This window comes from Lathamus discolor, chromosome Z, assembly GCF_037157495.1.
Source record: "Lathamus discolor isolate bLatDis1 chromosome Z, bLatDis1.hap1, whole genome shotgun sequence".
NCBI lineage: Eukaryota > Metazoa > Chordata > Aves > Psittaciformes > Psittacidae > Lathamus > Lathamus discolor.
Genome location: NC_088909.1, coordinates 108,477,877 through 108,503,118, shown reverse-complemented (window position 1 = coordinate 108,503,118; position 25,242 = coordinate 108,477,877). Strand labels below are relative to the sequence as shown.

The 25,242-nt window shown below is 42.1% G+C and overlaps 1 protein-coding gene across 4 annotated transcripts in view; it reads right to left on the bottom strand.

Moving 5' to 3' along the window:
• ARK2N (arkadia (RNF111) N-terminal like PKA signaling regulator 2N) overlaps positions 1-24,694 on the bottom strand; it is a 51,858-nt gene extending 27,164 nt beyond the window's left edge. For 2 of the 4 annotated variants that reach the window (XM_065662574.1, XM_065662572.1), the window contains exons 1-2: positions 24,547-24,694; positions 4,563-5,379 (exon numbers count right to left, since the gene is read on the bottom strand). In XM_065662574.1, the coding sequence (XP_065518646.1) occupies positions 4,563-5,379; positions 24,547-24,600 (871 nt within the window). In that variant the 5' untranslated portion in view covers positions 24,601-24,694. Of the gene's footprint in view, positions 1-4,562; positions 5,380-6,177; positions 6,262-12,155; positions 12,176-24,546 lie in introns of those variants that run through there. The other 2 variants (XM_065662575.1, XM_065662576.1) reach the window with 2 other exon arrangements.
• Positions 24,695-25,242: the final 548 nt, after the last annotated feature.

The following is a 25,242-nucleotide window of genomic DNA, read 5'->3' as shown; positions in this document are numbered from 1 at the left end:
TGGGATTTCCCTGTGCACATGAAATTGCAGTATTATTTACATAATACATTCTTTTTAGCAGCTATTTAAATGAGGTATACATAATTCCTTCAGTAGCAGCTAAACAAAGCCCAGGGTCATTCTCTTATTTCCAAGCAGTAGCAATGATACCTGTTGGGGGCCAAAACCATTCTGTTTTTAAACCCCCGCTTTTTAAGTCTTCTCTCCCATCTGTTCACCTATCAGGCAGGCTGGAAGTTCAGCATTCAGGTCCTCTGCTCAAAAATACGTTGCTTTATAGCAACTAATGTACATCCCTCCAACTGCATTTTAACTAAAACTAATTAAATAAAATGCTATTTTTTTCCCCTAAAATGTGGTTCGTTTTTTTATATTAAGTGTCTTTTTCCTCCCTAAGAAAAAAAAAAAACAAACTTCATTTTGTTCATATACTCCTAGAGCTGAACATCCAATACGATTCTGGATTTTTTTTTTTTTACTTTATTCAGGGATGTAATCCTAAAATCAAGTAACTACAGGGTAATCTTTCTGATTTCCACATGCTTATGATCAGACACAGTTAAGTAATGTTGAGTAACTTTAAACAGCAATTTAAATAAAAACTATTGATGGTGACGTGTGATTCTTGCTAGCTCACCTTTCAGAGTCAAGAATGAACTAGCATGATGAAAGTTGACAAAACCAATTTGTAAACTGAATTAACTATGCTTTGAAATCTATGTCACCCTGCAATACTATTTTTAAAAGGCACCATTTATAGTATATCTAGAATTTACAGTAGCAGCAAATCAATGTTTCAAATGCTTCCCTTGCAGTTCTTGTAAGTCTTGCCTTCACTGGTGGCCTTCACGGTTAGAAAGCAAATCAAGCCTAAAAATGCATTTTTATTGTATTAAAAATGCTAGCATTTATCTAACTGTTCCTTCTGCTATATAGAAACTTATAGCTCTATAGTTTTTCAAGTTATGCCAAGATAAAAGGTAATTTGCTATCTCAAAGGAGTCAGAATCCAAGAATCGTATCTTACTTTCAAGACAATACCTCCTGCAAAACAGCACCTACGAAATACCCCAATGCTGTCTCTTTATAGGATCTTTGAAATACTATCTAAATAATAACCAAATCCAAGGTTATTTAATTCAGGAAGTCTGACAAAGTAACAATTTAAAATATGCCCTATCTTCATTCTCATTATCAATGCTGGATGATTCCTCCATCTCATTATGCTACCATTTCCAAATAAGAGTGATTTGCAGTAAGATACTCAACAGATGTTTTTCAAAGATCATCCTCTTATGACATAAACACTATCTGCTGTTTCCTTAAGAATGACAAAATCCTAAATGCCAACAGAGAGGCTTAATCATTAAAAGAAATTTCTCCTCATCTGCAGTAATTCAAAAATCATGGCATTCCTTGCATTAATGAGACCAAGGTTAGGACTACACAGGTGAGTGAAAAAATTCCCAGTAGCACCTATGAAGTTTAGATTGAACCTGTATTTTCGGGTGTAAATTAACATCATATAATGCATTCAGAAAAACTTAACACACATTGTGCATAGCTCCTATTGAGCTCGCAGTATTTAAAGTACCACCAGTGAGATGTCAATTCTTTACTCTTCAGTCTTTCTTGAGAAGACAGACAAGCCTGCCAGTATTTTAACCCACATCACATTTGAGTTCAGCAGAGAGAATTGACTTTATTACAAAACAGCTCAGTTCACAACTTCATAGCATTGTTATGTATCTCACTAAACATTTCCCTTACCTTACTTATTTAGCTAAAAGTATTTCAGAGCCAGTGATGTGGATAATTTGAGAAAAATAACTGCACTATCACAATGGAAGAGGCTCATTTACACAACAGGAAAGATTACAGTGTTCTCAAATGCAGCACTTTAATTTTCAGACCACACACAAACCAACTGTCTCCTGTAACACTATGTGAGTTGAGAGAAAGTTAAGAGACAGGGTATGATGACATAAGCTCCATGCATGAAAGGCCACATTAACTGTCACTAAAAGTTTTTGAGCATCTCTGTTGGCAAAGCAATTATTCAGACAACAGACATTTGAAAATCAGTAATGAAACAATAACCAACCAAAACTACAACTGAAGCGTCCAAATACAGGAAGACTAAGACAAACACAGCCTATCTGTACAACTCCTCTACATCAATGCATACAGACCTTTTCCAAAAGTAAAGGTAAAAGTCTTTTCATGCTTCAGTCCCTCTAACAGGCACATTCTAATTTCTTGACATTAAAGCTCAAGCCTCAAGATAACCCGCTTAGCTTTTAACTGTCTTCAGAGGACACTCATGGACTGATTTTCCAGTAATGTTTTTTGATACCCTGTATTATTTTCTAACTACATGCTCATTCCCTAAATTTTGAGGATATTCACAGTGTAATGCTAAGTGCACTAAAGTGGCTTTCTAGTAAAAAAAAAAAAAAAAAAAAGACAATTCAAGGTAAGCACTTTGCCAGTTCCAAGAAGAGGGATCGCAGATGGCACGTGAACCCATCACTGCAACCAAGACCTGAGAGTCCTTCTCAGGCTCCCAGCTCCATTGCATCTGTTCAGACCACAACATTTCATTAACCCGCAAGTAGCACAAGATGCATTTTTGGCCGTCCTTGTCCTTATCTCTACAGAGAATACTTTTCTCTTGTACTTGGAGACTGTTTCCCACAAACCAAAGTTGCTCCTATTTAAAAGAAAATTACAATGCGGCAGGTACGCATTGCCCCTAAGTCCAAAATGACTGCTCAGAAGTTTTAACGTCTTAAATGTAGTTTAGTATCAAGCACTCCCACATCTTGCTCTGCAGGTAAACTTGGGCCTTCGTGCCATCACCACTGAATAAACAAGTTCTTTAGTGCACTGCAATGGGACCTTTTCATTGAAGGCGTCTCATAGTTAAGACAGAGAACTCTAAACACAGATATATGCCTTAGTGACACTGAAAAAGCACCCTGGAGCAGCTTCAGGTTCATGCAACAGAAGTAAAAAATCTAAGCAGACTTGAAAATGTCGTGCCTTTCCAGGTCACAAGGTATTTCTATAACTTAAAAAAATAACATAACCTGAGGGATTTATTGCGTATGGTTTGGGTTTTTTGAGGGCTGAGGAGGAACCTGTCCCAAAACTCGATGAAGTAAGTCTTGTTTGACAGGCTTTAAACCAGGCTTTAATTACCCAGCAAGTGTAAATATAGTAAATATAGGCACAAAACTAAGAAAGCTGTAAGTATAACTACTAAAATTATTTTCACCAATTTAGATCTCTATTAGAAGTTTACTACACAATAATTATAGGAGGACTATGCCTTTGCCAGACTTTGTAATAATAAACATTAATTTCCTTTGCACAACCTGCTTCCTAGCAGTATGTGGGAAAAATTGCCACTTCTCATGGTGCCAGAGCCATACACCATAAACAAGTCAGTTAAAACACAGTTATTTGTAAAATCTGCTGCAAATATTTTAAATAATTCATCTAGAAAATGTCAGTTCAGCAACTTAAGACTCAATTATTGCGGTTTTCCTTTAAATGGTCTTGTCTTATTTAAGCTGATATCTACCCCAAAAAAATCCCAAAACTTCTAGCACAAGAGGCAAAAAGGCATGTAACCCAGCAAAAACTGGCAAGCCAGAAAGTTTCTTTTTATGTGTTTTTATTTCTGATTTTCATATGATGATGGTTCTATGGTATAATATACTGCAAGAGTAATTCACACGAGCTCCTGTCCACAACACTTGAGCTAATAAAATAACAGACTGAGCAGACAGAAAAGAATTCATCTTTCTTTTGCTAACAAAGTCATGAGAAGGCCCTTGTAACTTGCTGCCTCCAATCTTAAAACGGATGTGTCAGAAATAAAACTTTCTACAGATGTTAAAGATTTATGTCAAAGGAAAACAGTAACAGGTTTGTCTTGTGTGTTAAAAATTTGGGGATGGAAATAGCTTGGGTACCTGCACAAACAAATTCATGTTTATGTCCTAAAATAGGTGACCAGCTGTGATCTGCAAGAATTTAAAGTACGGCTAAGTAGGTCTGTCTGTCATGCACTGAAATGTAGAGCTGAAAGCAATGGCAAGTGCAATATTGAACAGGGCCTTACTGTGACACAGCAAGAGGTTTGCCATGTTATTTCTAATACAGCTGCTGAGCTGTGGTCTTAATATATTAAAGCAAAGCTGGCCACTTATCTTAAGAATGTATTTACTACATTATCACCATCTAATGGGATTTGACAGCACTGACAGGAGTTCATAGAGGCTAGCAAAGGCAAAGATCTGAAAATTACAGAATTCAAAGATAGTCTTTCCTCCAATCTACCATTCCTATGCTTTGTTTGAGTGCAAAAGTGCAGTGAAACCTCAGAACAGATTTTATAATTTGCCCATGTCTTGTTAATACACTGCAGTCTTCAAATTTACACAGAGCTGCAGTTCTCCTGTTTTTTCTCAAGTGTCACTCATTTAACTTAACATGACAGCTGAGAAACGATGGCAGATGCGTTACAGTTCAGTTTAAAAAACATCCTCTACCTGGTATCTCTGTAGTGATTGTCTTGCTGCTCCCTGAAACCTCTTCATCATCCTCTGATGAGCTTGTGCTCGAGTCACACGTCAGGTCACTATCACTGGTACTGCTGTCCTGCAGCAGGTTGTACTTCTTGCGAGCAGCCGCTTCCCGTTTCTGTCTCAAGAGCCGGATTCTTTCCTTGTGCTTTTGGCTTCGATGACCTTTTACTTTGGTAACTCGACCATTCTGCTTATCGATAGACTGTCGGTTTTTCTTGGCAGCCATTGTTGAAGTTTCACTTTCAGACCTGGATCGCCTGGATTTCCTCCCAACTGCAACCCCAGCTGCTGCAGAAGGATCTCCCTCTACAACAGCTTCAGCCTGACAGGGCTCATTCTCTTCTGTGGAAGACAATGTATCTGAGTCAGCCAAATGACCACTGGAAGAAGGGGAAAGCATGCAGTGATTAGAAGAGTCACTCTCATAAACTCGACCACCCATTGGCTTATCACTCTCTGTAGATGCTAGCTGAGACTCTGAGGAGTCTCGCCTTAGTTCCATCAGTAAGCAAGGCATTGAGGACAGCACTGCAGAGTCTGCTGCAATGGGCACATTGTCTTTCTGAGTGTGTGTCTCAAGTTCTATAGGTCCATCTTCATCAGGAACAGTCTCTTGCTTTTCAGAAGTCTTTGGTGGAACTTGTGAATCAACAAGTTCTTCTGCTTTTCCCACCGCCTCCATCTTCATTTCAGAACACCAAGGTCCTCCTGGTCTCAAAGCATGGAGCACGTGGTCTGGAAGACTGGGTGAATAGGAGATGGACTTCAGCAATGCAGCAGCCTGCACAAGAACACAACAGTAAGAACAATTTACCCAAATAAATCAGTCCTGCTCTTTACAGTATTACCTAAACAACTCAGGGCTTTCAGTTACAGTTTAGTTCAGTATTGTATTGGTTTTCTTCATTTACTTCTTCCTAGTGGACCCATCTTGGTACACATCCATGAAAGATGGCACTGGAATCACCTCACTAGAGTGATCAGAACAGAATAGAAAATAATAAAAATATTTCTAAATGCTCACTTTATAAAACATAAATCAATATATTATAAGCAACACATGCTAAACGTCTTTAACTAGAACTTTAAACATATTTTAATGGAGAATTGTAGCCCTTGTGAACAATGCCAGCCTGAAAATTCCAAGACTTAGTGGTCATTTAACACAACAGATGGGACTACAGTTCAGTTTCCGTATCTATCGGAAATCTGCTTTTAGCTGACAGAACCTCAATCTTATAAAATTACAACAGTTTTACGGTAATCTCCAAACTTAAAGTGCTAACATGGTACAGGAGAAATACAGTCACTTTGAGCAGAAACCAAGCAGCTGCTGAACATTATCGACCAAGACTACAAACACCTTCCTCTCCCAGTGGCACTGCTCTGCCAGTAGATCTTACATACCAAAGACATGTTTACAAGTGACAGGAAAGGACACTAAACTGTCAGACACATGTGGTTTATGACACCTACAGGCAATGTCTTCAGAAGCATTAGCTATGTGTAACACAGATTTGCCGTCAGTACACAACCACCACAGATGGTGGTGAGTCACACAGAGACTTTGGAAGCGTACCTAATACTGAAGTGCTCCTTGAGTGTCTCCCATACAAGTCACGGTTATATGAGAACCTACAGGCTGGCCTAGTTTCTCTCAAATCTGCAAGGAAAACAGCATCAAATAGTATGGGCTGAAAGCAAGAAATGGTGTCCACCTACACCAGTATCTTACACTGTACTTCAAGTTATTATTTAACAAATTGCATTGCTTCACTGTAAATGCAAAACCCAAGCTATTTATCTGACTGGTAACCTGCAATTTACCAACCCAAAATCACCTGCAGCAACTTCAGGGAACTTTTGTTTGAGAGATCAGTAGCTATCATTCTAGCTTTGTTAAACACTCTTTGCCTTCCACCTACATTTTCCCACAGAATTTAACACAGAATAAAGATCTTTCAATTACCACATTTGCTTACAGATGAATGGTACAGAACAAATCGTTCTTCGGTCTAAAAGTACAGGAAATGATAAATTTATGGCACTTGAAAAAAACTAGACAAGAAAAAGCAGCAGTTGAGTTTAATCTACTGTTTTAAGATTAACTTCTGCAGACCAGGGCAATTAGTACTTGAGCAGCCTGAGAAAGCATCAATGCTTCAGAAAGAGATTCTTCTGTACCCTGACAATCCTTCATTTTTCCAGATCCATCCAAAGCTGCCTGTAATTGTATGTATGTAATTGCATGCTGCTTCCCCTACAACTGCAGCATGGAATAAAGCTACTTCCCTGCTTCTAAAAGCTACTGCAAAAAGCTCACTGTTGTCCTCTCTTCCCTAACCCACTTTAAAGAATACTAAAGGTGAGGGGAGGGAAAAAATAACCAACCTAAAACCCCAAACACACAGTAAACCCAGCATTTTACTTAAAAAAAAAAAAAAAAAAGGATAAAATACATACTATAAAATACAGAAACATTTAAAGAAAAATATTTCCTCACACTTGCACTGAGTATAACTCTTGAAAGCAGCTTAAAAGAATTTTGGGATAAAGTAATTTAATCTAGGCAATAAATATCACATAATAACCAGTTTATTTCCAAGGCCACAGCACAGCAGGAACAAACTCAAATGATGAATACACGTTCTAAGAAATAACTGCATCCAAATACTGCAATAAAATCAGTATTTCTACATATTTTTCATCCAAAAATGTACATTATAAAATCATTTTCCTATTATACAGATAAGTAAAACAAAGATTTGATGACTGAATGAATGGCCAAGAGTTATAAACAGCAGGGTATGTATTGTACCTGCTCATGAAACTCGCAGTTTTGCTCTGGTCTTGCACTTTGAAAAGAAATACGAGTTTTGAAATGTACATGCAAGGAAAAATTTGGTTGCTCAAACACATACCAGGAGATATTAGCCTAGCCAAAAGAAATGTACTTAAATATTCCGACTAATAGCTGCAGAATAGCTTCGGCACTAATCATCCTTTTAGCCTAAGGAACACAAAGAACAGAGCTTGACACAAAACTGAAGGACAGCCAAAGTGAACTAGAGACTCCTTCACAAACGTCCTACTTGGGTATATAATCTACCTCACAGCTCCCAAAGGGACTATAAAGACACCTGTACTTGCCTTTCCATCTCTCTGGCCTATCAGTCAGAGAAAAATATTTTCATCTATGTGTTGCCACTTTGGTAACAGCCTAATTGCAACAACTTGAGGACACCTGTGGCTGAAGCACTCTACAGACACATAGGAACAGCCTCACGCCTGCAGGCCCTTGTTCTCATAGGGGACTTCAACCACCCTGATATCTGCTGGAGTGATGGTATGGCCGGCACAAGCAATCCACGAGGTTCCTCGATTGCATGGAAGACAACTTCCTTCTGCAAGTAACAGAGGAGCCGACAAGGAGAGGTGCCATGCTTGACCAACAGGGAAGGGCTCGTTGGAAATGTGATGCTCCAGGGCAGCCTTGGCTGTAGCAATCATGAGATGGTCGAACTCTAGATCCTCAAGATAGTGAGAAGAGCGTGCAGCAAGCTCACTGACTTGGACTTCAAGAGAACAGACTTTGGCCTCTTCAGGAACTTCCTGTCCTGGGTTCAGCAGTAGCAGTTGTTTTTCTCCTTCTTGGTAGCTGGTGCAGTGCTGTGTTTTGACTTCTGGCCTGGGAACAGCACTGATAACACAGATGTTTTTAGTTGCTGCTCAAATGTTTGGTCTGGCCAAGGACTTTCTGAGCCTCATGCTCTGCCAGGGATGAGAGGAAGCTGGGAGGAAGCAGAGACAGGACACCTGACCCAAACTGACCAAAGAAGTATTCCATACCACAGCACGTCATGCAGACGTATAGGTTGATGATCGGTCAGGGGCGGGTGGTTGGGTGAGTTATCGGTTCGCTGATGTTGAGGTGTTGTATTCTTTCCCCTTGTTATTTCCTTTATCATTATTATTATTGGTGGTAGCAGTAGTGATTTGTGTTATACCTTAGTTACTAAATTGTTCTTATCTCAACTCATGGGAGTTTCATTCTTTCCAATTCTCCTCTCCGTCCCTCCAGGAGTAGGGGGTGGGGCAAGAAGGGGGGGAGTGGGAGAGCAATTGCGTGATTTATGGCTGACTTTGTTTAAACCACGACACCTCCTTAGTAAGGTTCCATGGGATATAGCTCTAGAGGGCAGGGGGGCCCAAGAATGTTGGTTGATATTCAAGGATCTCCTATTACAAGCTCAGGAGTGTTGCATCCCGACCAGAAGGAAGTGCAGCAGGAGGGCCAGGAGACCAACTTGGATGGATAAGGAGCTGCTGAGGAAACTTCAAAGGGAAAAAGAGGCTTATAAAAGGTGGAAGAAAGGACAGGCGGCCTAGGAAGAATACAGGGATGTTGTCTGGGAAGCTACGGACCAGTTTAGGAAAGCTAAGGCCCAGTTAGGAGTAAACCTGGCTAGGGATGTTAAGGATAACAGGAAGGGATTCTACAGGTACGCAGCGAATAAAAGACAGACTAGGGACAACACAGGCCCCCTGAGGAAGCTATCAGAAGAACTGGCTACCATGGACTTGGAGAAGGCTGAGGTTCTTAATGACTTCTTTGCCTCAGTCTTCACTGGCAAAGGCTATGACCACACCACCTAAGTCTTGGAAGGCAGAAACAGGGACTGTGAGAATGAAGACCTTAGGCCCACTGTAGGAGAGGATCTGGTTTGAGACCATCTTAAGAACCTGAACGTACACAAGTCCATGGGACCTGATGAAATCCATCCGTGGGTCCTGAAGGAGCTGGCGAATGAAGTTGCTAAGCCACTGGCCATCATATTTGAAAAATCATGGCAGTCAGGTGAAGTTCCCAATGACTGGAAAAAGGGAAATATAACCCCCATTTTCAAGAAGGGGAAAATGGAAGACCCGGGGAATTACAGACCAGTCAGTCTTTCCTCTCTGCCTGGCAAAATCTTGGAGTAGATTCTCCTGGAAGGCATGCTAAGGCACATGAAAAACAACAAGGTGCTTGGTGACAGCCAGCATGGCTTCACTAAGGGGACAACCTGCCTGACCAATTTGGTGGCCTTCTATGATGGGGCTACAGAACTGACGGACAGTGGTAGAGCAGCTGATGTCATCTACTTGGACTTGTGCAAAGTGTTCAACACTGTCCCACACGACATCCTTGTCTCTAACTTGGAGAGACATCAATTTGACAGGTGGACCACTTGGTGGATAAAGAACTGGCTGGATGGCCGCACACAAAGAGTTGTGGTCAATGGCTCAATGTCCATCAAGGGAGACCAGTAACAAGTGGTGTCCCTCAGGGATCAGTGTTGGGACCTATCTTGTTCAGCATCTTTGCCAGTGACACGGACAGTGGGATTGAGTGCGCCCTCAGCAAGTTTGCCGATGACACCAAGCTGTGTGGTTTGGTTGATACGTGGGAGGGAAGGGATGCCATCCAGAGGGACCTTGACACACTTGTAAGGTGGGCTGATGACAACCTTATGAAGTTTAACCATGCCAAGTGCAAGGTCCTGCACCTGGGTCAGAGAAAACGCAGGCACAGCTACAGGTTGGGCAGAGAAAGAGATTCACAGTGGCCCTGCACAGAAGGACTTGGGGATTTTGGTTGATGAGAAAATGAACATGAGCCGGCAGTGTGCACTCGCAGTCCAGAAAGCCAACCATATCCTGGGCTGCATGAAAACGAGCGTGACCAGCAGGTAGAATGAGGTGATCCTGCCCCTCTACTCTCTTCTTGTGAGACCTCACTTTGAATATTGTGTACAGTTCTGGTGTCCTCAACATAAAAAGGACATGGAACTGTTGGAACAGGTCCAGAGGAGGGCCACGAGGATGATCAAGAGACTGGAGCACCTCCCGTATGAAGACAGGCTGAGGAAGTTGGGGCTGTTCAGTCTGGAGAAGACAAGGCTGTGTGGAGATCTCATAGCAGCCTTCCAGTACTTGAAGGGGGCTATAACGATGATGGGGATGGACTATTCATTAGGGACTGCAGTGACAGGGCAAGGGGTAATGGGTTAAAACTTAAACAGGGGAAGTTTAGATTGGATATAAGGAAGAAGTTCTTTACCGTAAGGGTGGTGAGGCACTGGAATGGGTTGCCCAGGAAAGTTGTGAACATTTCATCCCTGGCAGTGTTTAAGGCCAAGTTGGACAGCCTTGGGTGGCATGGTTTAGTGTGGTGTCCCTGCCCATGGCAGGGGGGTTGGATCTAGATGATCTTAAGGTCATTTCCAACCCTAACTATTCTACGATTCTGTGATTTCTTAATTTATAAATAGGATCTCTACTTCATTGCCAAGTGGAAGGTGTCCCTGCCTGTGGCGAGAGATTGGAACTGGATCACCTTTAAGGTCCCTTCCAACCCAAACCAGGCTGTGATTTAACTATTTAAACCACAGTGGTTTGATCCCTCACACAACGATCAGTGAATTATGTTTTCAGTGAGAAGGCAGCACATGGGCTAGTAACTTCATAAAAGTTTATCCAGTCAACACTGATGTGCATTTCTGTGTATCTGGAAAAAAATACTTGCTTTGATGACGTTTGTGCTCTCCAGGTCCGTTAAACTGGCTACTTAAATGTCAACAATTCAAGTGTTAATATGTATGTAAAAAAGGACGTTTTATTCATCTCAGTGGAAAAAAGTCTGTCATGACTCAAACAGACTTTGCTGCAGGGAAGAACACAGGACAGTTCAGGGGAAAATGTCTACGCCAAGGAAAGCCATGTCTCAAAAGAAAGAAAATAGATTTCTATAGTTCTATTTGGAAAATTTACAGATCAGAAAGAGGAAGAGACTATATTGAAAAACTCCCATTCCTTTCTTGCCACTCACTTTTCTAGTAACAGCACGAGAAAAGGTAATCTCAAGGTGATGCTAGAGAAAGACCAGTTTATTTTACTTAAATGAGAACACAGCACTGAAATATAAATTGTGATGCTTACAGACACAGATGGGATACTTAATGAGACGTTGCTCAGAAATGTCATTCTCCTTTTTCTATTGCACAGATATTGCGCTGGTGATTTTAAAAGGCAATTCTGTGAAAACTTCTGTGCTAGAATTTCCCGATGGAAATTATTTTCCAGCTGCACATAGAACACACCAGTACGGTTAAACCATTAAGTATCTATCTGTTCCATTACCTGGGAAGTATTTTCATATCATAGACCCATTTGTATAGGCAAACAATTAGTACACTATGAAACCTGAACTGCAGTGAAACAATCCAGATGGATTTTAAAGGTCAGATCAGCAGAGCATTCCAGCCAGCCTAACAGTATGCTGCCCATAACAGGAATGAGTTTTATCCCCTGCTCTTTTACCACCCAATCCTGACTGCACAGTCATATTTCCCTCATTTGCACCAGAACTGGCTCATCCTCTTGTGGACAGATTCACTTCACTAAGCCAGCAGAAAACAAAACCAGAAAATAAGATACATTTTCTGGCAGGAAGGAGTGAAGGGAGGACAAGCACAAACCATCCCATTAGAAAAAACAAATCTGGTTAAAAACTACCTGCTGTTTGGTCTCATCACACCTTGAGCTCTCAGGTTCTAACTAGACACAGGAGAGGGTACTAGGTGTTTCCTTCACAGTACTCTGCTCTGAGAAGAGATGTTTGAACATAAAAATTTATTAAAAATTATATTAAAAAAAATAAAAAAAAAAAAGCTAAATTCAAACAGCGGTGTTAGCAGCTTCCAAAGAACAACTATCATATAATGTATACTATTAAGTAATATATATTACTGCACAAAGAGTGTTATTGAAGATGGCATGCATGCCCTTTATCAATCAGTAACTGGCACTGATACATCCTTCATACTTTTGTTTGGTTTGCTGTCAATGTTATCTATAATTGTACATCCTGCAATGTCAGAAGGACATAAGTTTCACCCAAACAAACGATAAGGCTTGAAATAGTTGTTATTAACACCCTGTCACCCTAACCTTAAGTGTACATTGTCGTTTTAGGTGTTACTGGACTGACAAAAAATGCCTAGCTTGTATGAAGCAAACCAGCTCTTCTTCTCAGCAACTCTTGATTATGAGAGATTCTCACATTGGTAGTACTGAGCTTTTCACAGCAACTTGCTGTTAGAAGTCACTTTAGTTTGTTACTGACATAATTCCTCTTATTTAGAGCCCAACAGACCACTTCTTTCCCCTGCTTAGAACCTTATCACCCTCCTATGCCAGTTCTACCAATTGTTTAAATTAAAAAAAAACCCCAAAAAACCCAAAACAGAAAAAAAACCCAAACAAACAAACAAACAAACAAAAAAACAAACAAAAAAATGAGAAGTACATTTGTCATATAATGCCATTTTAGTTAGCACTGAAAGAAAACAGTTTGAGGTTAGAGCAACCTACCTCCTCACACCATTAGCCATGTGTTTGTAACCTGTAATTTTTAAGAATGACAAACTGTAGCTACATTTTTGAAGAAAATAACATCAAATACGCTCTTTCAGGTTTTGTGACTAAATGAGAAGCTAAAACTGTAGTGCTGCATCAGAGTTACTTGTAAAGAATAGGAGTTACTTGTTCAGAATACAGTTAGCTACAAAGTTCCTTCCAGAGCATCTACAGCACTTTACAGCTCCAGTGCCACAGAATCAGTGTTTTCATCTAAATCTAAATATGTTTTTGTATTTATATGGAATTAAGACTAGAGTGGCTCCCATTTACACAAACAATCCCCAGTGATTACATTATCGCACATATACAAAACATAACTGATGATGAAATAAATCAAGAGGTGTGAGAGAGGTAATGAAAAATGTATAAAACTGAGGTTAATAAAATTATGTAAAACAGACAATTTTTTTTAAAAAATACACTCAGACAAGCTCATCAAGAACTCTGAATCATGCATATGGCAGACTATGTGTCTAAGGATGGTGGCTGGAAAAGGACTGAAGCAGCACATGACCTGCATACTGAAGAGTTGGCCATAACATGCAAGTCTACTTCATAATACAGGAGAAACCTTTGGCAAAGACCTAAGTTATCACAGAATGGTTTGGGTTGGAAAGCATCTTAATATCATGCAGTTCCAAATCCCTGCTATGGGCAGGAACACCTTCTACTACACCAGGTTGCTCCATGCCCTGCCCAGCCTGGCCTTGAACGCTGCCAAGGATGGGGCAGCCACAGCTTCCCTGGGCAACCTGTGCCAGCGCCTCACCACCCTCACAGTGAAGAATTTCTTCCTTATATCCATCCTGAACTTCCCCTGATTAAGTTTGAACCCATCACTCCTTGTCCTATTAGTCCTACAGTCCCTGATGAAGAGTCCCTCTCCAGCAGCATCTTTGTAGGCCCACTTAAGATACTGGAAAGCTGTGCTTTTGGGAAGTTATGTCCTCTTCTGACAGACAGACACATAGCTCTGGAGATGTGAATGACCGTCTCCACTTCCAACACCACTGAAAACCTTTGTAGGTGCATCTGCATGTTGATCATGCTTTGTCCCCACTACAACTGCCTTCCTTTCCATTAAAAGCCAACACGCTTAATTCAGCAAACTCACCAGAGACATTCTAATGCGAACAACACATACGCCCAACCACACAATGCCTAAGTAACAAGAAACTCATCAACCCAAATAATTAGACCTTTATCATAAAAGACTAATCTGTATCCAGACACACATAGACATACTAACGCCTTCTGGACTCATTCATTTCCTCCCCAAGATACTACACATTCTTTTCTATTTTCTTATAAGCATCACACATACCTATGCACGGAAAACAATACGAGTGTGACCAGCACTCGATTCAGACCAAAGACAGCTGACTCAGCTGCGTGTGGATGTGTGTGCATGATGCTCCAGAGCAGACTTTTCACAATACTAAGCCTCCCCCACGCGGATACTGTGTAATTTATATAGTGTTCTTTGAAAATGCTGCCCTAAAGCTGACTCACTGGCATACAATTCTACCTAAGGCACATTTCTGGGAGTGGAGCTGGCTCTTTATCAGATGATTCATAAATCAGGCCTGGTAGCAATCCTAAAGAATAGAAGCCACACACTAAGAGCATTGCAGTGAGAAACAAAAGAAGGAAGGATTAAACTAATGCTGTGTTTCAAATGGTTTTGCATAAACAAATGAAGGATACAAATAGGCTGCTCCTGCTGAGTGCTCAACAGGGTGCATATACAGATTACCCACAACTGAATTACAAATGTATGTGTTCAGACAAAGGTTTGCAGAGCATCCTTTGCAAGTGCGAAAAGCAACATTTTTCACTGTAAATACGATGCAAGACTTAACATTTAAATACAGGTTTTTGCTTCATAATGCTTAATGCATATATTATGCCTCTTTCAAATGGAAGGTAACTACCAGCTATGAGTTATATGACAAGCCTGCACACAGGCTGCTAGAAGCTTTCACCAGCTGCACTGGAATCACACACACAAAAATAAAATAAAATAAATTCATTATCATACAGATAAAGGCACACAGGCTTGGCTGTACTTGTCCTCCTAAAACTCTCATTTCTTTCTCACAGTCAAAGCATTTTTCCCAAGTCTGCAGTGATTTAAAGTCTACAATGTTCTTTACTCTAAAAACTTGAGAAGGCATATTTTTATCACTATCTGTTCCTAAAAATATAAGTGACTGTCAGATTTTTCATTATTCTTTCAACAAAACTGGTGGCAGAAATCAATGCTAGGATAGCCATGCTCCATTTCTTTTTCTCTCTACCATAGATTAGCTTGCACAAGATCACCTTACTGAGGACAATCGTATGCATGTACCAGCTTTCTCTCAGATGTTAACATTTTCTCACTTTACCTTCCCATTTCTGTTACTCAGAAGAAATAAATTCTGTGCCATTCTATCTAAATAGACCTTTTCTCAAGGAATGTTGTCTATTTTTCTACCACAGACAATAAAGTAATGCTCACAGAAAAGCCACATTTTAAATTGCTTGAGCATAACAGTAATAAATTAATCCTGATTTTCAAAGCACAGGTTTTCATTCTATTATGAACATTTATCTGAATTACTCCCAAACCAATCAAATTTTGCTAATTTACTAATTTATTTGCTAATAGCTCCAACTGGCAGATCAGGACAACTGCAGTGTAACTTTGATACAGTACTGCAGTATTCATTGGAGAAAGGCTTGTGCTGTCTCCCACAAAAATCAAAGACAGACACAAACATACCTTCCTGTTGCCGTTATTTGGTAGTTTTGAAGGAGGAATGAGTGCCATGGGACACAAAGGCAGCATTCCAGGAGGCTGTAAGGCCATCCTGCAGTCCATTGCAAATGTGCAGAGGTAGAAGTGCCTACCTGCTGGGCCAGTTTGCACCCATCAAGTCCTTTTGTAATTAAATTCCCCAGAGAAAAGCTGAGCACCTTATCATTGGGTTAGCGGCTGAATAAGATCAGTCAGGGTCCAGAAGGACAGTGAGAGCATCTTACACAACAGACAACAGCAAGAGGCCATGAACAAGGGAAAGCAAAACAGCACTCCAGAATTGCACAGCCCTTGACATCAGGAGGAGATATGCACAAGAGCTGTTTTATCAAGGTCTGTGTAACATTCCTTCCCAGTAACAGTGCTGCCTCCCTAACGATGCTACAACCACCAGGGCTGCCTTGTGGCACTTCTGTACCTCACGTAGCAATCCCCCCATCTCTTACAGCTATCTAAGAACTCTTGTCACTGAACTACAAGTGGTATAGATTTATGACAGCCATTCAACAAAGATGAGTTAAGAGATACTAAGTGACTCTACAGTTTCTAAGTATTTTATGATCAGACATTTTTTCACTTCTTTGCCTCAGGAAATGAACAAACCCCACATGTAATTTAAAGCTTCAAATACTTTAATTCAACACCAGTACTGTGTCTTTGCTTTAAGCCAGTATCTTTCTAGTGTAGGGCAGTAACATACACATTTTATCGTCTAGCCACTGAGGAAGAGAGTCAAGGTGACATGCCCAAAGGCTGCAAAGGAGCTGCAAGCCAACCAAACCCTGACCTTCAGTTATTTTCTCATCCACAAGCCACTAATATTATTCTTTTTTTTCCCCTTTAATTAGTAAGCTAGCAGTATACAAAAATATAACTATATATATGAAAATACAGTATAAATATTGCAACATGAATTTTCAGTAAATATATTACTGAAAAATAATTGGTATCAATACACTAAAGGCAAAGTCACACTGCATTGAAATTACGGAAGATTTAGTGGCAGTAAAATTCCAGCTGCTATTGGACTGTTCTTAACATTAAATCCTTGATCCTTTTTTGACCCATAATAAGATGTGACAATTGATTTCAGCATCCACTGGATTGCCAACAATGGATACCAGTCTTTGCATGTCCTAAGTGCTCCTGAAGAAGAAAGGACTCATCACACTGGTCTGTCATGACCTAATGAGGAATCAGTAGGCAACAGGTACACCTCCACTGGAAACTACCCACCACTTTCTCACCAAAAGCAGCTCTAAGGAGGACTTGGTGTTGTCTGACAAGAGCTCCCCATGACCCAGCCATGTGCACTGGCAGCCCAGAAACACCCTGTGTCCAGCAGTGCGAGCAGTAGGTCAAGGAAGGGGATTCTCCCCCTCTCTGCACTCTGGAAAGACCCCCTGCAGTCCTGATGAAGCTCTGGGGCAACAGCACAAGAGGGACATGGAGCTGCTGGAACAAGTCCAGAGGAGGCCATAGAGATGCTGCGAGGGCTGGAGCAGCTCTACTCTACAGACAGGCTGAGAGAGCTGGGCTGGTTCAGCCTGGAGAAGGCTCCTTAAGGGGAGACCTTAGAGCAGCTCCCACTGATGAAAGGAACTACAAGAAACATGGAGAGTTGCTTTGGACAAGGGCCTGTAGGGACAGGACAAGGGGGAACTGCTTTAAACTGACAGTGGGGAGACTGTGATGAGATCTTAGGCAAAAGTTCTTTCCTGTGAGGGGGGTGAGGTGCTGGCACAGGGTGCACAGAGAAGTTATGGCTGCCCCATCCCAGGCAGTGTTCAAGGCCAGGTTGGACATGGCTCGGAGGAACATGCTCTAGTGGAAGGCATCCCTGCCTGTGGCAGGGTATTGGAACTGGATGAGCTTTAAAGTTCCTTCCAACCCAAACCAGTCTGGGAGTCTATGACTGCACGAAGAAAATTCACCCCTGCCACTGAACTGTACTGAAGAGCACAGCTAACTCAAGACTGCTAATATTTTAGTCTGTATCTTCACAAATCCTAACTCTCTCCTCCTTAGTTGAGCTTTCCTAAGAAACTAATGCAATAAAATAGTTAAATACTTGTAGAACACTACAGCCATAGGCTGGCAGAATTAGAGGAACTGTGGCATGGTCTGTTATGGAAGAACATAGAAAAGGGACAGTGTAGGAGAGGGTTAATTGAGAATAAGCTTTTGACAAACAACAGATGAAAAACTGGTACAAAATAAACACAGGTTGACACTACAAAGAACAAAAGCTATTTGGGTATTTCAGAAAACAGAACAGACTGTGTCAAAAGCCAGTTACATGTGTTATGAATAATGCCTATAACACGGGTTTTACTATCAGATACTTCCTACAGTACCTACTCCCAGTTGGCAGAGGTGCAGAAATTTGACCTCTACTTCAAGAGAGAAACAGACAGAGCACGAAACAGACATTTCTCTCCCACAACATAAAGAACACTTTGCATGTATTTGCCTACAGAAATTAAACAATACCATGTAAGAGGACACCAAGTTACCAGCTATAAAAAAAGCTAAAAGAAAATTAAAAGGCAGTTTTCATCAGCACCATAAAGGTACTGACAGGAGTTGAAAAAAAAAAAACCCAACAACAAAAAAAAAAACAAACCCACAAACTAAAGAAACTTTTCTTACCCTCAAATAAAAGGGTGATATAGAAAGAAAACTATGAAGTCTAGAGTATTAATCCAACCCCATTCTGTTCATCCCACACAGTCTTATTACTATTGTAACTTGAAGAGTTCCATACAGAGAGTGAACACATACAGGTGTTAAAAAGTAGAAAAAACATTTTGATCTTTTAGGACAAAAAAGGAGAAATCTATTGTCTGTAATCAAACCAACATCACACTGAGGAGAGGTCTATAACTTTACAGGGGTTCAATCTCTGGCAAGATACTCATTAATTTCCCTAGCTTAGTTTTATGTTATTCAACAGTGTCTGAATTTTCTTTATACACAATGAGCAGATCCAAAGTCTGTGAACTGCCTTTAAGATGACTTATTAGTAACAGTAGCTTGAACCATTGAAAAAACAAACTTCACTTTAAAGGCTTTCTAAGAAAAACATACAAATATGCTTGTTTTTTTTTTATAATAGCCCCCCCCCCCCCCCCCCCCCCCCCCCCGCCCCGATTCTGAGTAGTACTGACCAAAAGGGATTACCAGCTCAGTAGCCACAGCTATTGACAACTCAGGCTGTATTTATCATTAAGTCAGCTCATGGATACTGCTACCACAAGCCCATTCTTGTCCCACAGCAACAACGTCACTTATAAGACACTGTAATAACCACGATGAGGCCTCAGGCTATGAGCATTTCATTCTACTTACTTTATTAGGAGACAGGCTCTAAATCCCCCTTATCTTATGCTGCATTTCTAACCACAAACACATGGAATTAATAGAGATCTTTCTGACCTGCTCTTCACTAACCTTTTTCCCTAAAACTTTTCCTTTGCTAGAACACTTCAAACTCTCTAGCAAGAGTTACTATTCCCAGAGACCTAGAACTGGGAGACAGAGCTGAGGAGTCAGGAGATTACCAGCTGGGGAGAAAGCTACAATATAAGAGAACAGCACTATCTTAACTGTACTGGGCTACCAGGTTAAATTGCTTCTTTTTACTTCAGAAAGTCTGACAATACTACTGGAGCATAAAGTCCCAATCTCAAACTGGTATCATGGAAATGTAATAGTCCCAAGGAAAAACAAATTACTGAAATGGCAACAACTGCATCACCACACAGACAACTGGTATTACAAAGTCTGGCTTCCAGTTATTCCCAGTTCTGCTACTGTGAGTCACTTCGTTTCTAACCATTTTGGATGAATGCAAGTGAAATCTGCCTTCTCTGAAATAAGACCAAGCACCATGAAATAAGACATTAGAGCAGAAACATAACAAAAACAACACATCTGATCATGGTCTGGCTCTTCCTGCTCATTTCCAGGAAATTTTGAAGCATCAGGGCAGAAAAACACTGCACAGGACACTGAAGAAATCTCACTATAATGTCAAACCCATGATCCACATATACTGAAATAAAAACGCTAACTTGAAAAAGTCTGAAATACTTGCATTTAATTAAAAGGTGGCCACCTGTTCTGCATATGATTTTAAAGCTGTCGGATTGAGTCCTAACAGCTTTTAAGCTGTCTTCCTGAAGACTAAATATCACAAGGCGCTATACAGCAGAAGCCTGTATGCTCTTCAGCTACTTTAATCAATTTCTGAGCATTCAAGAGACAGACTATGTGGTTAAACCGATACAAAACTCTAAACACCTTCTTAAATAAGAAGTGACATTAGGCTGGATCATTCCAAACCTAAAGCTGACTCACCACATGACCACGGGCATGTTACTTGAACTCCCTATGCATTCAGTAATGCATCTGGAAGAGTGTAATGGCAACACCTCAGTGACTGAGCAGCATCTCACTTTCAGTCCTCAACAAGTAATCACTGTGTGCCCAAGCTGCATAAAGTCAGTCATATCCATACAGAAACTGCTATACTGTACAGGCTCTATCTGTACAGTACTCACACTGATAAGACATGTGAAGAGGAACACTAACAAGTGGGAATCTGCAATCACAAAGTTTAAATTCTAACCCTAGCAGTAACACTGAAGAACTGACAGGGTATCAGTCACTCCAGCCTACCTGAGAGATGTACTTTGTTATGAGAAAGCAACTGCAGAGGCTAATATTTACACTGTATGAACATTTTCAGTTACAGTCCCTTTCCTCCAGTTTTCTTCTTGCTCAGAATTGCACATTTGTAGATGTTGCATTTCAGACCTCAAGTCGCAGGCTCAGCACTGCATTATGCATTAAAATCCTGGAACAAAGATGTGACAGAAAGACAATACAGATCACCACGAAAACAGTACTAAGTTTCCTGCAATAATATTTGCTGCCATAGATTCTGATGTCATAACAGTTCAGATGATCCCAAGTTACAGAGCTAAAATTCAAGGCACAAGCTTTGGTTCTCTCCCGAACTTCATGTACTGGAAAATGAAAACAAAAGCGGTTTCTTTGTGAACCTCAAGTTATCTTGACATGCATTATGTAAGACACAGCTTTAACCCAAACCTCTCCCCCAGCACTATGCCCATCCTCCTCTCCTGTTCCTTCATTTTTGGTTCTCCATTTCTACCAGTAACACTCAAGCTATCAAAGACTGTCAAGTTTTACTACTTATTTTCCAGAGCACTTGCTCTAAGGGGTTAAACAGTTGCAACTGTGGTATTTAAATCTTTCACTCTGATCTAGTAAATGTGTTATTAAATCTGCTGCTCAGTTTCTGTCAATGTTTACAGCTTTCTAAGTTATTTAGTCAACTGCAGATAAAAACACAGAAGCTGTGATTGACCATAGACCTAATTCTGTCAAAAAGTCCCATCAACATGCTAACTTTGAAATGTTACAGAAAATTAAAGCCAGGTTGCTTTAAACTATTTAGTAATTTGAAAAGTTTCCAAAGCTTTAACTGGTGGTGTTGTTCCAGTCAGAGGGCAATAAGGCAGATGTGCATGCTCAGCCTGCAGACACTTTCGCAGTGTGGCATGCGGAGACTCCCATCTTGTTAACAGATATTTATGTGAGATGTTGATATATGTGTGGGTCATAGATGGCACATACATCCCTGGTGGAGCAGGGAGCTGATGTGCAATGGGGTGAATAAGATCAAGGCAAGGCAAAGAAGCCAGCATTTTAAGGGTAAACATACAACATGCAGATGTGAGGTTGGGATGATCAAGGCAACTACTCCTTGTTGCTCTGGCCAAGTTACATCAACTTATCTACCTAACACTCAGTGTTCAAAGCCCCTCATGGCTCTCCATATCTACTCTTTGTTCATCCAACCTTACCTCACTAACCCCGCCTCGTCCATGCTGTCACATCAGCGTGATCTGCCCATCTGTCAAACATACATAAGCATCCTTTCCTTCTCACCTCTCTTACCAGCTAGAGCATGTATGACTACTCCACATCGACTGTTCTCAAACTGATTTGTGGTCGGCCTCAGGTTCCTTCTCTCTTCCCCTCCCTCCATAGCACCCAGCTTAACGTAGCCACTCGTTTCCCAACTTGTTTGTGCGCTTCAACGGTTAAGTAGCAGACCCCATGTGTTTATCGAGTGCACACACAGGTGGCCAAGCTGTAAAGCAATGCACGTTTGACGGTGTAAGACCACAGTCCTTTCCTCTTCCTGATCTCTCAGGAGTTTTTCTCATCGCACCTCTTCACGATGCCAACTAGCAATTAGGCTGAAGAGCAAACAGAAATAGTCAACACATCATAATTAAAAATTGAAGTGTTATTAAAAATGAGTCAGAACTGTTATCCTCATACTTGAGGATAAATACCAGCTGCCCAGACTCACGTACTACCTTCCATCACCCGCACTGTTCCTCCTCCTAATCCCCTAGACAAAACACCAGTGTTACTGGTGTACCAGAATCACAGAAAGCAGTATTTTATTAGCATTAATAGCCACACAACCACCCCCTTTGGAGCTTCTTTTGCCAGCACCAGACTGCTCCAGATAACCAGATGTGAGAAAGACGCAGAAAATTATGCTTAAGATAGATTGCTGTTGGACAGCTGAGTTTATCTCACTGCTTTTGTATCATGCATATACATGGGGAGAGATGTTTGGGCTTAGCAAACACCTGACAAGCTGCTGTCCTTGGAGCTTGTCACAAACCTGCTCCCTCTGCAAAGGCAGTGCTTCCCTCCTCCTGGTCAACAAGGGAATCTGCCCTGTTGTGCCTGACTTTCAGCTCTTCTATCACAGAAACAGCAATTACAGGTGTTAACTAGGGCAGAAGAACCACAAGATGAAGACCTCAAAAAAGCACTATACCCAGTTTCCACCTCAAGGTCAAACATCAAGTTTTTGAATAGACTTCAGCAACTTTAAGAAAAGCTTTTTACATTCATCGTTTGTTTGCCATTCTAAGGACAGAGCTATTACAGGTTGTACCTGAAATTTCACCTTGAAAACTGTAAATAAGCTATTATTTGGTTTTATGCTTGACAAATACCAGGCAAGACTTAAAACCAAATAAAAACTTAGGGAGGAGGGGGGCTTAAGAGAAATTTTACATTTTTAAAGAGATGCTCAAGGGTTCAAAGATTCACTACTCATTCATTTTAAAAGCTAAAATCACTTGCCCATGAAAGAAGAAACATCCAGTATCAAACAGGATTGACTTATCTGGCAGCATCTCTACACACACCTTTTTTCAGCCTTCTAAATGCTGCTAGGTACTTTGTGCTGGTTTAAAGTGTGTGATACTACAACCAAGACCTTGTTTAAGTTATTGCAGTTAAAGCTTCATGAAAGCAGCTACAAATGTTAATACAAGTAGCCTGGTTCCACTATTTACAAACAAAGACATAAATACAACTAGATGCTGCTTTACAAAGATGTAAGCTCTCCCTACCAACTACAGAACATAAACCTGAAAAAACCCACCCAGAAGTTTTTCAAAAAGCAGCCTTTTGAGTAGTTGCCAAATAACCCTGATACAAAGAAAGTTACACTACTTGAACTGGGGAAATGCTTAAATTTTACAAGTCTGCTCAGGCTGCCTTTTTCCTTTTTACAAAGAACAAGTAGCACAGTTAAATTTTACATTCTCTCTGGATAGCTGTGTGGCTCAAAGCCACATCTGCAACCCATTAGACATCAGTAGCTCAAGGGGACCTCAGGCTCGATAGGCAAGGAGTAACTTGAACTCTTTTTCCACATGAAATATATATTCCCACATCATCCAAGGTAAAAAAGAAGCAGAAAGACTAGAGAAGCAGAAACTGGAGTAGTTACACGCCTCGCTTTTCAGCAGTTTTTCTCCAAACAGCTAATACTACTCCATATATGATCCCACGGTGCAACACGCAAGTCCTCTAATCACAGAATCAGCTGGGCTGGAAAAGACCCTGAAGCTCATCAAGTCCAACCGTTCCCCAGCACTGGCAAGGCTACCACTAACCCATGACACTGAGGGCCTCATTGACACGGTGTGTGAACACTTCCAGGGCTGGTGACTCCACCACTGCCCTGGGCAGCCTGTCCCCAGAGGAAAAATACGGTCCCCACTGAGCCTTCCCTTCTGCAGACTAAACACCCCTAGGTCCCTCAGCCCTTCCTCCTCACAGTTGTGCTCCAGCCCCTTCATCAGCTTCGCTGCCCTTCTCTGGACCCCTCCAGCACCTCAGTGTCTCTCTTGTAATAAAGACTCCAGAGGGGACTGTCTCCCTCGTAGCGAGGGAATTCACAGTGCCCAGAAGTTGCTCCCAGGAGCTGGGACACAGCTCTCATCAGTGCATGGCTTCAAAGCGGAGGCTCGGCGGGTCTCCCGCGCCCCGGCACCGCACTGCCCGAGATGGAGGTCACCACTTACTGGCGCCCGAAGCCAGCCGCCGGGCACCCCGCGCTCCCGAAGCCCTTGGCTTGGCGCAGGCAGGACCGCCGCCTCCCCAGTTCCCAACACCGCCGGCCCCGGAGCTGGAAAGAGGATGGAGGGAGGCCGGCAGCAGCCTCCCGCCCGCGCAACAGCGGGGATAACGGCAGCGGCCCGGCCCGGCCCAGACCGGCCCCTCCGAAGCGCGCAGCTGACGAGCCCTATCCGCGCCGGCTGCACTCACCTGTAGGACGCGGGGCCCCGCTGCCGTCCCCGCCAAGCCGCAGCAGCCGGGCATGGACGGCCAGGACGAGACAGGTCTGAGCCCCGCCGCCGCCGCTCCCCCCCTACCTCCTCCGCCTCACAGAATGTCACCGAGGCCGCGGATCCGCGTGCGGCGTCACTTCCTCCCACAGAGGGAGCACCGAGCGCCGCGCAGAGCGGCCGTCGCCCCACAGCGCCACCCCCGGCGCCCTGAGGGGAGCACGAAGGTACCGCGCCGAGCCCCACACCGGCGGAGAGCAGTGAGGGGCCGCGGCCGGGTGAGGGGCTCGGCGGCGGCTGAGGAAGGAGCGGGAAGGGTGGGTCATCTACCGGCTAACGGCACACCCTGTTACCTGGTATCATAGAACGCTCACCCAGGTTGAATCCCGTCCCACGGGCAGGGACACCTTCCACTAGAGCAGGTTGCTCCAAGCCCCCGTGCCCAGCCTGGCCTTGAGCACTGCGAGGGATGGGGCAGCCACAGCTTCTCTGGGCACGCTGTGCTGGCACCTCAGCAGCCTCACAGGGAAGAACTTCTGCTCATCTCAATCTCCCCTCTGGCAGGTTAAAGCCATTCCCCCGTGTCCTGTTGCTACAGGGTCTTGTCTAAAGCCCCTCTCCAGGTTTCTTGTAGCCCCCTTTAGGCACTGGAAGCTGCTCTGAGTTTCGCAGTATG